This window comes from Helianthus annuus, chromosome 3, assembly GCF_002127325.2.
Source record: "Helianthus annuus cultivar XRQ/B chromosome 3, HanXRQr2.0-SUNRISE, whole genome shotgun sequence".
NCBI lineage: Eukaryota > Viridiplantae > Streptophyta > Magnoliopsida > Asterales > Asteraceae > Helianthus > Helianthus annuus.
In genome coordinates, this window is record NC_035435.2 from 130,996,185 (window position 1) to 131,013,602 (window position 17,418).

At 38.2% G+C, this 17,418-nt stretch overlaps 3 protein-coding genes across 3 annotated transcripts; 2 read left to right on the top strand and 1 right to left on the bottom strand.

Moving 5' to 3' along the window:
- The first annotated feature begins 5,986 nt into the window (after positions 1–5,986).
- Positions 5,987–9,261, top strand: LOC110929642 (receptor-like protein kinase THESEUS 1). Its single transcript, XM_022172808.2, has one exon. The coding sequence runs from the start codon at positions 6,596–6,598 to the stop codon at positions 9,107–9,109; it is 2,514 nt and encodes an 837-aa protein (XP_022028500.1). The 5' UTR covers positions 5,987–6,595; the 3' UTR covers positions 9,110–9,261.
- Positions 9,262–9,936: 675 nt separating this feature from the next.
- On the top strand, positions 9,937–12,573 carry LOC110929643 (transmembrane protein 184 homolog DDB_G0279555). The gene is made up of 4 exons (XM_022172809.2): positions 9,937–10,461; positions 11,046–11,168; positions 11,800–12,090; positions 12,168–12,573. The coding sequence occupies exons 1-4, from the start codon at positions 10,213–10,215 to the stop codon at positions 12,363–12,365; spliced, it is 861 nt and encodes a 286-aa protein (XP_022028501.1). The 5' UTR covers positions 9,937–10,212; the 3' UTR covers positions 12,366–12,573.
- Positions 12,574–14,105: 1,532 nt separating this feature from the next.
- On the bottom strand, positions 14,106–16,750 carry LOC110929644. Its single transcript, XM_022172810.2, has 2 exons — positions 16,409–16,750; positions 14,106–14,587 (listed from the first exon to the last, which is right to left on the bottom strand). Exons 1-2 carry the CDS (start codon positions 16,680–16,682, stop codon positions 14,283–14,285), a joined length of 579 nt encoding a protein of 192 aa, XP_022028502.1. The 5' UTR covers positions 16,683–16,750; the 3' UTR covers positions 14,106–14,282.
- Between the last annotated feature and the right edge of the window lie 668 nt (positions 16,751–17,418).

A 17,418-nucleotide genomic window follows, 5' to 3' on the forward strand; every position in this document is an offset into this window, starting at 1 on the left:
TATTGAGTAAATTCCGGTCGCTTAGGAATAACATCAAAAGGTGGCACAGTTTGCAGGTCAAACTCGAAAGGGAGGAGGAAGAGAGCTTAAAGGCGGATATCTTGGAGCTCGAGATGATTATGGAGGATCGTGACTTAACTGAAGCAGAACTATGGGTTCTAGAAGAAGCGAATAAACGCCTTAAGGAGCTAGATTCTTTTAAAGCTCGGGACTTGAAACAAAAAGCTCGGGTTAGGTGGGCGAAGGAGGGGGATGCTAACTCGTCTTCTTTTCATGGTGTGATAAATTCCCGGCGGACGTCCAACTCTATTCCTGGTTTGTCCATTAATGGCGAATGGGTGACCAAACCCCAAGCGATTAAGAAAGAGGTTCACCGGTTTTTCAAAACAAAGTTCATGGAGGAAATGAAGACTCGGCCTTCTCTCATATTGAATGATCTTAAGACTCTTGATTCCTCTTCAGTCGACAATATTATTGCCCCCTTTCAAGAAAAAGAGATTAAAGATGCGGTTTGGGAATGCGGGAGTGATAAAGCGCCAGGGCCAGACGGTTTTAATTTTCGTTTTATAAAAAAGTTTTGGTCTTTGTTTGCAGGTGATTTTATGGAGATCTTTAGAGTCTTTGCGGAGACTGGTGTTATTAGTAAGGGGTGGGTTCTTCATTCATAACCCTCGTCCCTAAGACCAAAGATCCGGTGGACTTGGGTGATTATCGTCCTATAAACTTGATTGGCGTGATCAGCAAGGTTATTTCTAAAGTGTTTTAGCTACAGGTTAAGAATGGTGATAGACGGGTTAATTTCAGAGACGCAGTCTGCCTTCATAGCAGGGCGATTCATCTTGGATGGGCCTCTTGTTATTAGTGAAATGCTGGCTTGGGCTAGACGATGCGGGAAAGAGTTGTTTATGTTCAAGATTGATTTCGCTAAAGCTTTTGATAATGTTAATTGGGAGTTTCTCGTTTCCATTATGAGGCAGATGAATTTTCCGGAGAAATGGTGTATGTGGGTAAAAGGTGTTCTCTCTTCGTCCAGGTCATCAGTGCTCGTCAATGGGTCACCCACATTTGAGTTTTCTTGTGAGAAAGGGGTGCGTCAAGGTGACCCTATCTCCCCGTTTTTGTTTATCATTGTCATGGAGGCGTTTGCAGGGATGGTGCGAAAGGCGTGTGAAGTCGGCACTTTTGAGGGTATTCGGCTCCCCAACGGTGGTTTGGTTCTCTCTCATTTACTCTATGCGGATGACGCTATGATCTTGGGAGAGTGGTCTCCTAATAATTTTAATTCCTTACGTCGGTTGCTTAGAGTTTTTCACTTGTGCTCAGGGCTCCGGATTAATATTCATAAGTCTACTCCGTTTGGTGTTGGAAAAGGTTTGGATGAGGTTTCTGCGAGGGCTAGTTCATTGGGTTGTTGTTCGGGTGTTACCCCTTTCACCTACCTTGGTATTAGCGTGGGAGCCAATATGAGCAGGATTAATAATTGGGAGCCAGTGGAAAAAATTTTCAAGAGTAGACTTTCGAAATGGAAGTCTAAAGTGCTCTCTATCGGGGGTCGCTTAGTTTTGATAAAATCTGTTTTAGAGAGTTTGTCGTCTTATTATTTTGCATTGTACAAGGCACCGGTGGCAGTCGTTTTAAAATTAGAATCCTTGATTAAAAAGTTCTTGTGGGGTGGTGACCCGGATTCTAGAAAGATGCACTGGGTGGCTTGGGATAAGGTCGCTCTTCCGAAAAAAATGGTGGTTTGGGTCTTAGTCGGTTGGAAGACATAAATAACGCCTTCCTCCTCAAGTGGCTCTGGAGATTTCGAGTTGAAGGTGATGCTTTGTGGAAGAGAGTTATCATTGCTATTCACGGTTCGGTTCGTCAGTGGGATATGTATCCGTGCAAATTGAGTATCCCCGATACATGGTCGAAATTGATTAAGAGTTGTAAAAGATTTAAAGTGGGTGGCACTTCTGCTCCTCAAATGATCCGCGGCATAGTGGGTAACGGGATGGATATTAAATTCTGGATTGATCCTTGGGTTTCTAATACCCCGTTAAAGGTTTTGTTCCCTAACTTGTTCCGGCTTGAAAGAAATAAATGGTGCAGCGTTGCGGATAGACTTGGAGGTCTCTATGGCAATGGGCCGGTTTCTTGGAGCTGGCGTGTTTACCCCTCCTCGCCAGAACAGGTCGCCGATCTGATTAATTGCCACAGAATGATTCTGGGCCAATGCTTGGTAAACAGGGCTGACGCTTGGGCATGGTATGATAGTGGCCCTCTTGATTTTTCGGTCAACATTGCAAAACATTAGGCTGTTAGTGCTCAGGTTGGCAGCATCATCCCTTCCATCGATTTTAATTGGTGTAAGTGGATCCCGTTAAAATGTAATGTTTTCATGTGGAGGTTGTTGTTGGATAGAATTCCGACTAAAGTGGCGCTTGGTAGTAGAAACATCATCCATGGAGAGGTTTCTTGTGGTTTCTGCATGCTTGAAGAAGAGAATGTGGATCACATGTTTACGGCTTGTGGTATGGCGGCTGGTTTGTGGCAGGGTATCGCTTCTTGGGTTAAACTTCCTCCCATTTTTCTCTTCTCGGTTAAAAATATTGTCGAAGTGGTTGAAGGTTCGAGATGGTCGAAGAATAAAAAGGAGCTTTTATATGGGATCCTCATTGTGGCTTGTTGGCGTCTATGGAAAGCTCGGAACGAGAGAGTTTTTGCTCAAAAGAATAGGAACGCTGTAGAGTTAGTGGCGGACATTAAGTCCCTGTCTTATCTTTGGTTATGTAGTAGAGGTAGATTTGGTGGGGTGGATTGGAAGGGGTGGAAGTCTTTTGTTTTTGATGTGATGTAATTCTATCTTGTGGGGTTCCCGTCTTGGGAATTCCCTTGGCTTGTGTGTTTTAATGAAATTTGCCTTTAAAAAAAAAAGTTGGCATGGAGCATGAGCCCACAACAAGTGGTCTTATACATATAACATAAATATGAATTAATGTTCTAGTAATATAGTGCCCCTTATAAAAGTGATGTGACTTCAAATACGTACAAATACAAGATTAAATGGTAGTTAAAGGGTGATAAAATGATGTTGAAAAAATATAAAAAAATAAATAGATAAGTTACAAGATCATCAAAATTTTGTTTTTGTTTTTGGCCAAAATAACTTTTTAACTCAAGATTTTAGAAAAGGATACATTGTAATCAATAATATCACATATTTAATTTGACAATATTTTGCATAACGAGACAATTCAAATTTATGTGTAACTAGTTGATTTTTCGTCTGCGCGTTGCGGCGGGGACCTAATGACTACAAAACGCATGTCAGTAACGGTAAGCAGATACCAAATATCAAAACATAAATGAAAATGTTGTGAAAATGATAGTCACTTTGTCCAAAAAAATCGATTTTAAATAACCTAATATATAATAATAGGACCCCACACGTCCTACATTGCGGCGGGGACCCAATGACTGCAAAACGCGTGTCAGTAACGGCAAGCAGATACCAAATATCAAAACATAAATAAAAATGTCGTGAAAAGGATAGTCACTCCGTCCTATAAAAAGCGATTTTAAATAACCTAATATATAATAATAGGACCCACACGGCCTACACGTTGGAAATTCGGTTGTTTTCAGTTCAGTTATTACGGTGCTAGCACGTTAAAATATGGATGAGCTCGGTACCGGTAACGGTACCGAAAGTACCGATCCGGATAATTATCGAAATTAGGTACAGGCACCGAAAATGCTCGGTACAATACGGTATGGTATTTGAAGGAAAAAATCAATAAATACAGGTATGGTGCTAGACCGGTGTCGAACTGAAAGTAACGATTCTGAAAACGCCAAAAGGTGGGTACCAAATTGGTACCGATACGATACCGGTTTGATTACAGGATTTGATACGATTTGCTCATCAATAATATAAATATCCAAGTTAATATTACATGCTACAATTCATTCATTACAGAAAAAGACAAAAAATAAAGCAAAATAAGTTGTTGTGTGTGTATGAAAAGTAATCTAAACGGTGCAATTACTTGCATTGCTACGTTGCTACAGGATTTAATGAGCTCGGTACCAACCGGTACGGAAAATACCGTTACCCAAATCCCCAAAAGTGGGTACCGGTACCGAATATACCTGTTACGATACGGTTCGGTACCGGTACTGGTATGACACCGGCATTTGAGGGTAAAAACCGATGAATACCGGTGCCGAACCGGTACCGGAAATACACTCGGTTTAGTAAATTTGATACCGGTACCCGATACCAACTGATTTCTTAGACCATATGTAATGGGGCTTTATAGGGGCGTGAAAGTTGTTGATAATGCCCTTAGACCACTCCCCATGGGCATTATAGGGGCATGAAGAGGGAGGGGCATTTCTTTTTTTTTTGAACGGCCAACGAATCCTCCAAATGGGCTACTAGCGAAATTCACCACATCGGGATACACTCGCCTTCCGAACCGGGGAAAACCCCCACCTAGGGCCGAAGCCCGTGAACACTCGCCCGAAGGCACGACAGTGCGGTGAGGTAAAACCCGCTCAGTTCAAGGATCGAACTAGCGATCGCCGCCTACTCGCCTAGTCTCCCATCATCACCAGGTGCCGCAGAAACTAAATGCTAGGGGCAGGAATTGAACTTGAGTCACTTGGAACACAAGGTCTCTCCCTTACCACTCCACCACTAGCTCATTGGCTAGAATAATGCCCAATAAGAAGGAAAACAAGGAAACTAATAAATGAAAGGGTATTAAGAAACATTAACTATTTACATGAAGCATTATGATGGTGACGTGATTTCTAGAATAATGCCCAATAAGAAGGAAAACAAAGAAACTAATAAATGAAAGGGTATTAAGAAACATTAACTATTACATGAAGCATTATGATGGTGACGTGGCAAAAAATGTCTCTTAAGAGGCATTAACCATTACCCATGCTATTCATTCAATCTATTTTTATTACTATATGAATTTTTTTACTGTTTATTCAGTTTGAATTTTATTATATATTATATATATATATATATATATATATATATAGATGCTCTAATTTTATATTTTATAGTACATACAGTTCACCTTCATAATATTCATTTAAGATGAGAGCGATGACTTGTAACCTTTTCCTTATCTTAAACATATATTATCTCTTGTCTCTTTTCATAGCAATCAATAATAATTTTTTCATAAAACTCTTGTTAGGGGCTAATATTAGATCTAAGTAAAACTTAACAATTCTAGAGGTGTGGAAGTAAAACTTAATTTGCTTCTTCTTTTGTTATTCAAGATCTTATAAAATATGTTAGTTTGTTGTTAAATAAAAAAGTAAAACTTAATTTGGTTCTTCTTTTATTACTCAAGATCGTGAATTTATCGTATAACATCTTGAATCTTGAATAGAAGATAAGACACGTTTTAAAGCTTAGATTGCTTAAGAATGCTTATGAATTTTAAAATCGCTGCTTTTCAAGAAGTACATTTTAATCCGACACATAACAAAAAACAAGATGCACATGATAGATGGGGCACGATCGCACCACAATCCGAATCCAATTTGACACATCAAAGATTGGGGCCGATGTCACATTTTTTTTTCAAAGTCATGATATTACAGCCTTGTAGCATCTTGGGCATTGGCGAAGCATAGCGTGGGCGGTCGATCACCCGGACTTTTTGCTCAGTAGTGGAGAGTGTGTAGTTTTCATATAGAAATTTTTGGGCATACACGTTTTCGACCCCTCGTTTTAGAGAATTTTTTAAGTATATACGTTTTCGACCCCCCGTCGGAAATCTCAAGGTTCGCCACTGATCTTTGAGGTGTAATAAGTCTTAGGAATCAATTCCTAAGGGGGGTTGTGATCCAAATTTGCCAGTAAAAAAGGTACAAAACTTTTAATTTTATTTAAATGAACAGCTCAGTAGCCGAACTTTCACACTGCTTTCCGAATTAATACTCATACCCCAAATCAAAGATACTGTAGCCATAAATAAAAATAAATTCACTTATAAATCATATTACACCAGCTGTTTTGATTAAATCAAACCAGTATTATTATGGGCTAGATTGTCATATCTTGATTCTTTACAGTTTGTTTGTGGGTCCATGATCCACCCCAAATTTTTTTGGCAGCCTGGAAAGAGCTGTGTAGGCTTCAGTGTAATGTAAGATCTTCATTCTTCAACCTTATTATAAACAATCTTTCATGGCTTCTTCACACTCTAATAATATTATTATTCTCTCTTCACTCCATTCAATCAACATCACAGATCACAATACTTTCTGGGGTTGTTTAGATTTGTAGAAATATATCATATTGGATCACCCAATTTGCTTTCTTTCATAAAATGTGGAATCTTTAGGTGTTCTTGTTGCTGATTTGGGATTTTAGGGTTCTACATTGAGTATTTGAAATGGGTTTCATGAATCTTGAATTCTTTTGGGTTTTTGGTATTAATTTGGAATACCCATTTGCTTATTTGGGGTTTTAGGGTTAAAAATTGAGTCTTTTTCATAAATCTTGATTCTTTAAGCTACAATTAGCTTCTTTCCCATTCAATTTTGGGGTTTAGAGTTAGTAGTTTCAAGAAAAATGAATTTTTTAAAATGGGTACCCTCTGTTCTTGTTCTTATATCATTATACTTCCACAAATCATCATCTTCTTCTTCATTCACTCCTACTGATAACTACTTGATTGCTTGTGGTTCTTCACAAAACATCACATATCTTGGCCAGACTTATGTCCCTGACTCAACTCAATCATCATTTGATCTTGAGTCCCAACATGATTCCAATATCGTCGAATCGGATTCGACTGTTCCATTACCAATCCACCAATCTGCTAGAGTATTCACCTCTATGTTCACCTACAAATTCGATATCCGAAAACAAGGCCGGTATTGGATCCGGCTCCATTTTTACCCGATTCCGGGCCACAACCTTACTTCAGCCTCATTCACAATAGTTACAGAAAACTTTGTTCTGTTAGACAGTCACAGTTTCAATAGCTACAAAGACGCCAAATTCGTTTCGAAAGAGTATTCGATCAATGTGACATCAAACACATTGCTTCTGAACTTTATCCCATCAAACAATTCAATCGCATTCGTTAATGGGATTGAAGTTGTCTCGGTCCCTGACGAGTTGATCCCCGATCAGGCAACCGGGTTGTCACACAACCAGGTTAACGGGCTGTCGGAACTCGCGTTTGAAACGGTCTACCGTTTGAATATGGGCGGGCCGAAACTCACTCCACAAAACGATACATTAGGAAGAATTTGGGAAAACGATGAGATTTTTCTTCATGTTAACAGCTCTGCGGCAAATGTGTCTATCGACCCTTTGTCTGTAAAGTACACGCAAGATTTGACTCCTGTGATCGCACCGAATATGGTGTATGCCACGGCTCAGACTATGGGTGATGCAAAGGTAGCGGATTTGAAGTTTAATATCACATGGGTTCTTCCGGTTGATCCTGATTTTGCATACTTTGTTCGGGTACATTTCTGTGATATCTTTAGTAAGTCGTCGAATACACTTGTGTTCAACCTGTACATAAATTCGGATATTGCTTATGGTGATTTGGATCTGTCGAACCTCACGGGTGACTTGGATGTGCCTGTTTATAGAGATTTTGTCACGAATTCGACTGATGAGTCGAACACTTTGACTGTTAGTGTGGGGCCAGAATTGGATGCTGATAATCCGAATGCAATTTTGAATGGTCTTGAAATCTTGAAGATTAGCAATGGAGCTCGAAGCTTAGATGGGCTTAGCGCGGTTGATGATCTGGTTGTTCGTCGGGCGAAAAAGTCGAAAAAGATATGTGTTGTGGTAGCTGCTGTTCTTGGAGCCGCTGTGGTGTTGGGTCTTTTGGGTTTGTGTTATTGTTGTGTGGCGCGTCGTGGGTCGAAAAAGATGGGTGATTCGAAACCGAAACCGTCGTGGTTTCCTCCACAGTTGTACGGTAACTCGGTTACCTTGACGAAAACGACGATGACTGCAAGCTGCATTTCGTTAGCTTCATGTAATCTTGGAAGAAACTTTAGTTTTCAAGAAATCTTGGAGGCGACGAACAAGTTTGACGAAAATTTGCTGCTTGGAGTCGGTGGTTTCGGGCGGGTTTACAAGGGAACTATGGAAGACGGAACCTGTGTTGCGGTTAAACGAGGAAACCCGCGATCCGAACAAGGTCTTGCAGAATTCCGAACAGAAATCGAGATGTTATCGAAGCTCCGACACCGTCATCTAGTCTCACTTATCGGGTATTGCGACGAACGGTCTGAAATGATTCTCATCTACGAGTTCATGGCAAACGGGCCCCTCAGAAGCCATCTTTACGGTACAGATCTTGCGTCGTTGTCATGGAAGCAACGACTTGAGATCTGTATCGGGGCAGCTAGAGGCCTACATTATCTTCACACTGGTGCAGCAAACGGTGTGATCCACCGTGATGTGAAGACAACTAACATTTTGTTAGACGAGAATTTTGTCGCGAAAGTTGCTGACTTTGGTCTGTCGAAGGCGGGACCCACCCTCGACGAGACTCACGTCAGCACAGCCGTAAAAGGTAGTTTCGGGTATCTAGATCCTGAATACTTCCGACGACAACAATTGACCGAGAAATCTGACGTGTATTCATTCGGGGTTGTTTTAATGGAGGTGTTGTGCGCCCGGCCCGCGTTAAACCCAGTTCTTCCTAGAGATCAAGTGAACATTGCTGAATGGGCTTTAACATGGCAAAGAAAGGGAAAACTGGATCAAATTATAGATGCAAATCTTGTGGGGAAGGTGAATCCTGCATCTTTGAAGAAATACGGTGAGACTGCTGAAAAATGTTTGGCGGAATATGGTGTTGATAGGCTGTCAATGGGTGATGTGTTATGGAACTTGGAGTACGCGTTGCAGCTTGAAGAAACATCGGCTCTCGTGGAGCCTGAAGATAGTAGCATGAACCATATCCAGGGGATCGGGTTGAGTCAACTCGGGCCGTTCGATAATAGTATGAGTATGATTGATAGGGATAAGTTCAGGGCAGATAATGAAGGGGAAGATGGTGCAACAAGTGGTGTGTTTTCTCAGCTTATGCATCCGCGAGGAAGATGATCGATGATTGACGAATGTGGTTCTTTTGTTGGGGATTATGTGCATTGGTTATTCGTCATTTGATTCTTGTTTTGGAACGATTCGTTTACAATTGAATATATAAAATAAAGCACAAAGTGTTTGAATCAATTTGGTTGAATGTTTTGCATGAATATAAGTTGTTTGGGTGCTTGATCCTTGTAGTCTGTAAGACTGTAAGAGTGTATATATATATTCTGGGCCCAGCCCAGTGGGCTCAAGCCTGTTACTGGTTGGGCCTTTAAAATTTGACTCACTTCCCCTATAAGGCTCAAGCCCATTACCGGTCGGCCCATCTCTTTCCCGACCATTGGCATTTTTGCTATTCCGCCACACTTCAACAAAGTTGTCACCCGAGCCTGCTTCGAACACAGATCTTGCTACCTTTCACGCTTTTCTCGTCGATTTACTAAGGTAGAAGCCGATCATTGCCCTCCTTTGTGTGGCGTTTTTCTTCCTTAATAGATAGTGCGTTAAAAACTTAGAAGTGTTCAAAACTTCAAATTATTATATTCATGTTAGAAGTGTTCTTGGGTATTTGATACCTAAAGTCGGTTTTTGAGTTGAGTTTAAAATTGAGTTTTACGTTACAGACATCTTGAAGGTTAACTTTAACCACATCACATTTTTAAACTATAAACGACTTCAAATATTACACCAATATTTACTGCGAAACTCATACCATTTACATCTTAAAAGACAAACACCATTTTACACATCTAATCCTATACTGGTAAACCAAAGTCTTTGGTATCACTTTTATTTGTAGTACTATCACAAAATCAAATAAAATAATCAATAATATGTTACAAGGCAGGCTATAAATAACTTATTGTTGTTAAACCGTTGAGCAATAATATTTTTATATATATTTTCTTTATTATTTTACCCGCCAATTTAGAATCGCCGGAACAAATTCCGAGATAGACGGAAAAGTCTCCGATTTCCCTTCCTCACTCACGGGCAAATGAATCGTAAAGAGCAAACCCTAATCGGTTCGATCATCGTTCAACACTTGCTGAAAATAGTTTAATTTTCCATTTGTTTTGTGTAGATTTATATTTTATAATTCTGGGTTTCTAACAATGAATCGCAAAGAGCAAACCCTATTTGGTTCCGGAGCCTGTGTAGCGATCACAGTCATTTTATCGTTAAAATTACTGATCGATCACGTCCTAAATTGGAAGAAACCGAAGGAACAAAAGGCGATCGTTGTTATCATCCTCATGGCACCTATCTATGCTATTGATTCATATGTTGGTTTGATCGAAATTCGTGGCAGTGAAACCTTTTTTGAGTTGTTGGATTCCATCAAAGAATGCTACGAGGCTTTGGTGAGAATTATTAATTAATATATGCTCTTAATGGTTCATACGAGTTCAGCACTTAATGGTTCAGACTGTTTGTTTCACGAGTAGATGTCTGAATGGTTCAAGACATTTGCCTCTGAATGGTTAAGATTTATACAGAGTCTGAATGGTTAAGATTTATACAGAGTCAGAATGGTTAAGAACTCTAATCTGAATTGGTCAGACATTTGCCTCTGAACGGTTAAGCATTATACAGGCTCTTAATGGTTCAGACCTCTTACTGGTTCGACACTTAATGATTCAGACCTCTTACTGGTTCAGCACTTAACCATTCAGATGTTGCCAAACAGCCCCTAAGTGTAGTGACTTAATCCACAAAAAGCTCATGACTTTGACCTCTTTGATAACATTTTGCCACCATAGGTTGCTTACGATTAAAACTAGCGTTATTTCTTTTTCGCCACAAACTCTAGAAGACTGTGATGAATGTACTTGACAGTGACGTGACAGGAACTTTTTCACTTTTTAGTTAAACTAGTGCACATGGTTTTAACATATGAGATGTAATATGTTACATATGCTTTAAATGTTGTACTATTTACATGCAGGTGATGGCCAAATTCTTGGCTTTGTTGTATACTTACTTGGATATATCTATAAGCAAGAATATTGTACCTGATGATATCAAAGGAAGAGTTATTCACCATTCATTCCCAATGACTCTTTTCCAAGTAAAGATCTTTTCTTTACAATTTTTTTGAACTCATATAGTTGCAAGTTTGCAATATTAATAGTCTAGGGCTGCTAAACGGGTCATGCTCTTGGGTTGGTGGGTTGAACTCGGCACGAGGCGAAAATTTCACATGAACCCGAAAATCGTGTCACACACATGAACCTGAACACCACACAAGTATTCGCAGGTCGACACAAACACGACCCTATTAACCTTAAAAAGTTTGTTTAGTTATTTTTTTTGGCATGTTAATACTTTAAATTTCTAAATTTACATATTATTTTTGTTTTTATTAAGTAATTATGTTTGAATTATGTAAAGTTATATTTAAACTTTTAAGTTCTGGCAAAACAAAAAAAAATCCCAAATAGGCAAATAGTGTAAGTTATTAAACTGGTCAAACCGCGAACCCATTGGGTTGAGACAAACACGACCTTTTTGTCTGAAAGTGTATGTGAGTTCGACCCGAAGCTGATCCGTACCCGTTTAGATCAGACTCAAACCCGCGAATTTTGTGTTAGGTTCGTGTCGTGTATGAAGTTCACATTATTAACTAATACAAGAAACCAAGAAAATATGTTTTTTGGAATATAACTAGAGAAATTACTTATAGATAATATGAATTGCAGCCTCATAAAGTCTATCTGAACCATCACAAACTGAAACTCCTCAAGTATTGGACATGGCAATTTGTAGTGATCCGGCCCGTGTGCTCTGTCGTAATGATCGTTCTTCAGCTCCTTGAAATATACCCTGATTGGCTGAGCTGGACAATCACTATTATCTTAAACATATCGGTTTCATTGGCGTTGTATGCCCTTGTGGCTTTCTACCATGTATTCGCTAAAGAATTAGCCCCACATAACCCTCTTGCAAAGTTTTTATGTGTCAAAGGGATTGTCTTCTTCTGTTATTGGCAGGTACAGTTCTCATTTGAGTTACAAACGATTCGTAAAAGGTCATAAATCATAGCGAGCAATCGTTTTGGATTTTGCAGGGAGTGTTGCTAAGTATTTTGGCGGCAATGGATATACTCACGCCTGAACATTATTGGCTAGATGCAGCACATGTTCAGCAAGCACTTCAAAACATACTGGTGGTTGTGGAGATGATATTTTTTTCGATATTTCAAATGTATGCGTATAGTGCTGCTCCATACAAAGGCAAAGTTGTCAAAGAAAAGAAGAAAGAATGATTGAGAATAGTATCATTGTCATATGCAGAAATAATGTTGGTAAAGCTTCTATATTTGTTCACTTTAGACATCATGTGACTTACCCTTACATGGTTTTGTTTTGGTTTTCACTAACATTGTTATGTAAACCGAATGTCAAAGGGGGTCTGGGGAGCCGGTTGACCCTATGAGCGATAATATTCTTTTATAAATAGGGCATCTGATATTATAGTTTCTTGTAGTTTAACACATCAAACGGTGTCCTGTAGAGTAGAGTAGAGTAGTCAGGGGCGATGCTTTGAAGGGGCCGGGAGGGGCGCCCGACCCTCCGAACTTTTCGGCCAATAGTGTTATATATGTAGTTTTCGTATAGAAATTTTTGGGTATATACGTTTTCAACCCCCCCGGTTCTATAGAAATTTTTGGGCATATACGTTTTCGACCCCCCCCCCCCCCCCATAAAATATTTCAAGCTTCGCCACTGAGACTAGTTGAATCGAATATTGATAAAAATTATCTAATGGATGAACTATTACATACATTTGAATTAGAGAAAGCATGAACGATATACATAAAGGAAGATTATAACTGATTCTATTCATTTCGTCATTTTTACAACGTTCTCCAAATTTCACACGTCACTTACTTTATAGATATATGCTGCAGTCAGATTCAATACATGATACGATGCCTAATCGTTTTTGTTTTACATACGGCTACGAGCAATCTTAGTCTTCCCAGATCTGTCTTTAGCTGCATTTTGAGAGATTAATTTGCTGTTTTGGGTGGAACTTTTTGGTTGTGAGGTTGATTTAATTACATCATTATGATCTTTTTTTTGTTCCACTTCATGCATTGTGTCTGAAACCAACTTAGAGACCACAGTTGCACCTACAAACGCGCAAGACACCAATAAACACATGAGAGGTTATTTGTAAAAAGGTTGCTTTGAAATTATATAAGGAATACCTAAAAACATGAAAGATTCAGACTTCAGAGGAATAGGCTGCTCCACTATTCATTTGTCTTAAATTATGTTGACTGGAAGTCAAAGCCTCCTACTTTGTTGATTATATTAGTTCAAGAATATTCTAAAACATCAACTAATGGGACCTATAATCACAGTATGACTCATACAACCAAAATTGTGATCTTCATGAATTGTGTTTAAAGCCTTCATAGACGATGTATTTGGCGTTCTTGGCAAGGGTGGTGGTGAAAAGGCCGATCTAAGCTCTAGGTTGAATTGATGAATCTGAACACGACTCATTTATTCACATCAACCTTATTCTTGACCCACTTAAAACCTTGTAACCCAAACATGACCTGTGTAACTTGAACACGACCGGTGTAACCCATCTAGCTAAACAAGTCAACCCAATTGACTGGTTACATATGGTTGGCACTTGGCAGTTTAGTGTGACCACTTGTTTAATAACAATAACAGAACAACCAAAAACAGAAAGCTATTACTTATATGGTTGATTCTACTTTCATAGTTTCCTTGAAGAATATCAAAATTTTAGTAATATGAAGAGTCGATTTTTGGATATTGTAGAGTCAATAAAGAGTCGTTTTTCAAGACGAAAAAAATCAATAAATTTAATCAATAAACTTTTTGTAAACTAAACTTTCAAAATGACTTTTTATAAAAATAATCTCTGACCCGTTTGATTTTAGGAGAACCAACACACAACATGTTATTTAAACGGGTTAAACATGTCAGGATGAAATGGCCGGTTTAGTAAAACAAGTTATACATGACACCAAAAACCTATTTATATTCGTACCGTGTGAGAAATTGACACCATTAATAAGTTCTTACTACACTAGTACACTTTAAAATCATTCCCACCTTGGTCCATTCATTTCATCATTACGAAAACGTTTACAAAAGGATATACACGCAGCAGCCAGATACAAGGCACGATAAGATGTCTACTCGTTTGTGTTTTCGATACGAGCAATCTTAGGGACCATCAAGTCACGAAACATGTGGTTTCCTACAAACTCAGTCTTCATGAACGTGTTAATCATGTCTTTAGTCTCAGACCCGCCTTCAATTGCATTTGCAGAGCTTAAGTTCCCATTTTGGTCCAAGATTTCTGGTTGTGAGGTTGATTTCATCAAGTCTTTCTCCAATTTATCCATCTTTGCTTGCACTGATTTCAATCCATCCTTATGATTTTGTTGTTTCACTTCACGCATTGTGTCTGAAGCCAACTTAGAGGCCACGGTTGCACCTACAGCGCATAACTCATTAGTGCAAGACGGAAGGTGCAGCACCGATAAACACATGAGAGATTATTTGTACCAAGGCTACATCGTCGAGCCTCATATAATAGAAGGAATGCCTAAAAACATGAAAGATTAAGAGGTATAGGCTTTCAGATTATGTTGATCGCCATTAGACATATATTTGAAAATGATTGCATTGTTATATTAATTATTTACTTTTATCATTATCTGGTTGTTGTAATCTCTCTATATAGAGAGATTCGTAGAATCTATTCTATGCTATATTGCCAAAAGCGCACTAGGCGAGCGCCAGCGCAGCATAGGGAAAGCGCCTTGCCTGGATACGCGCAGTTTCAGGCAATCAGGCCCGTTTTCTGGGCAAGTTCCAGACAAAAATCGTGTGAATCTGTCTAAAACACACTAAACAAGCTTGAAAACAACCTAAAACAGCCCAAACTAGCACTAAAAAATCCTGAAACATGTCCAAAGAAAGGTATCTTTATATTATGTGCTTAAACAGACCCTCGATTTTTATTGCACCTTGCAACTAAATAAAAAACACAGTATCATTCTTTCTAACAACAAATAAAAAATACCCAGAAAATCAAAAGATTATATAACCAACACGAATTGGGCCTAAGCTTTCTCTATATTCGTGTTGTTTTAAATATCCAGCATCATTTGACATGAACTTCATGTTGATAACCGATACATATTAAAAACGGGTCAACCCGAACATTTTTTTTTGGGTCTAAATGTAGAACCCGAACTCGACCCATATTATTGTCCGTGTCAAAGATTTACAACGGGTCAACCCGAACATGGCCGCTTTTTAAATTGGGCATGTTTGGGTAGTGTCAATAATTGCTGCCCATACTAAAGCACAGTAACAAATATTTTGCAAGCATGAGAGTGTCAAAGCTAATCTCATAAGTTTTAAACCACTTGAAAAAAAACAACAGATACATTATAGCAACTCTTCAGCCTCTTTGCCTTGTATCAAATATAAAAAAGAGTTAATTACACAGATGGACCCTATGGTTTATGGCTAGTTTCACCTTTGTGTACTAACTTTTCTTTAACAGGCTTAGGTTTTATGGTTTCAATTTTGTAATAGCTTTGGTACTAACACCAAAATTAGTTAATTTTATCAATATAATGACTAAAATACCCGTCCATTTTTTTTAATTTTATCAATATAACACCTTTGGTACTAACACCTAATTTTATTTAAGTTTAAATCAAATTTACAAATTCTGTTTATTTTTAAATACACGGTCTACTAAAAAAACATGTGACGTAATAAGCTAGGTGTCAAAATGGTTAAATTATAGGAAAAAGTTTTAAATACACAATATTTTTTTTATATAATTAGTTTAAAAAAATACTGGTAACTAATCGATTTTATGTTAACTAAGAGATATAATAAAAAAATAAAAATAAAAAAAATAAATAAATTTTGTAAAATTGATTTAAAGTTAAATAAAATTAGGTTTTAGTACCAAAGTGTTACATTGATAAAATTAAAAAAAAATGGAAGGATATTTTAGTCATTATATTGATAAAATTAACTAAGATATTAGGTGTTACAAAATTAAAACCATAAAAATTAAACATGTTAAAAAAGTTAGTACCTAAAGTGAAACTAGCTATAAACCGTAGGGTCCATTTGTGTAATTAACTCTATAAAAAAATATCATTATACTTCATAACTATAAATCAGAAAGAAAAAAACAAAACATAAAACTTTACTAATAACTAAGGTTAAGCTACCTTTTATAATAAAATAAAAAAATTAGAGGTGCAATTAAAGAATAAAAACGAACCGGGAATGTGTTTGAAGCCTTCACAGACGGCGTATTTGCCGGCGTTCTTTGCAAGTGTGGTGGTAAAAAGGCCGATCTGAGCTCGTTTTTCATCATCGGGCCAGTACTGAGGCAGCTTCTCGATGCCATCGACTCGGACCACTTGATCGATCTTAGTGACGGCGGCGTAAGTGTAACTGCAAGCTGCACTGCCTGCATGTTTCACCGTTGACAGGCTTGGTGTGATCCCCTTGATCAGATCGCCGGTGTAGTATACGGCGTCCCAAAACCCCATTTCTTTCGATGGTTTGTGTGCTTGTGTTGTACCAAAAAGTAAAGGCACTCTACAGTCTTGTCGATACAAATAGCAACTAATAATTGTTTACCACTAGTTAATGACACCGCCCGCGTTGCGGGGCGATAGCCGAATAATTCTCAATCAATTAAAAAACACTATTATAGTTTTCTTAGGGAAAAAAAATTAAAACAATGACAAGACCGTAGTTCTGAGCTCAGGGCAAAACTGTAGTTTGTAAGGATTAATGAGCGAGTTTTAGGAAGCTCTTTGACATGGAAAAAATTAAATCCAGTCAACTAATAAAAAAACACTTTTATAGTTTTGCTAAAAAACTAAGGGGCTGTTTGGTAGCCTCTTAATGACCATTCAGATGCTACCTCTTAATGGTTTAAAACCTCTGAATGAATAACAGGCAACCTCAAGTCTGAATGGTTAAGAGGTAATCTCTGAATGGTAAATCATCACATGTCACATTCTTCTACCTTCTCATTGGTAAAATTCTTAATGGTTCCATTAAGAGGTAGCCTCTTAATGACCATTCAGAGGCTACCAAACAGCCCCTAAAACGATAGCAATACTGTAATTTGAACTGAGGGCAATGTTGTATTTGTTGACTTGGGTAAAATCGTAATTTGGCAAAAGTTAAAGTGATGGCAATACTATAAATTTGAACCAGAGACAAAATCGTAATATAACTTTGCACTAAGGACAAAATCGTAATTTTAAGCTGGGG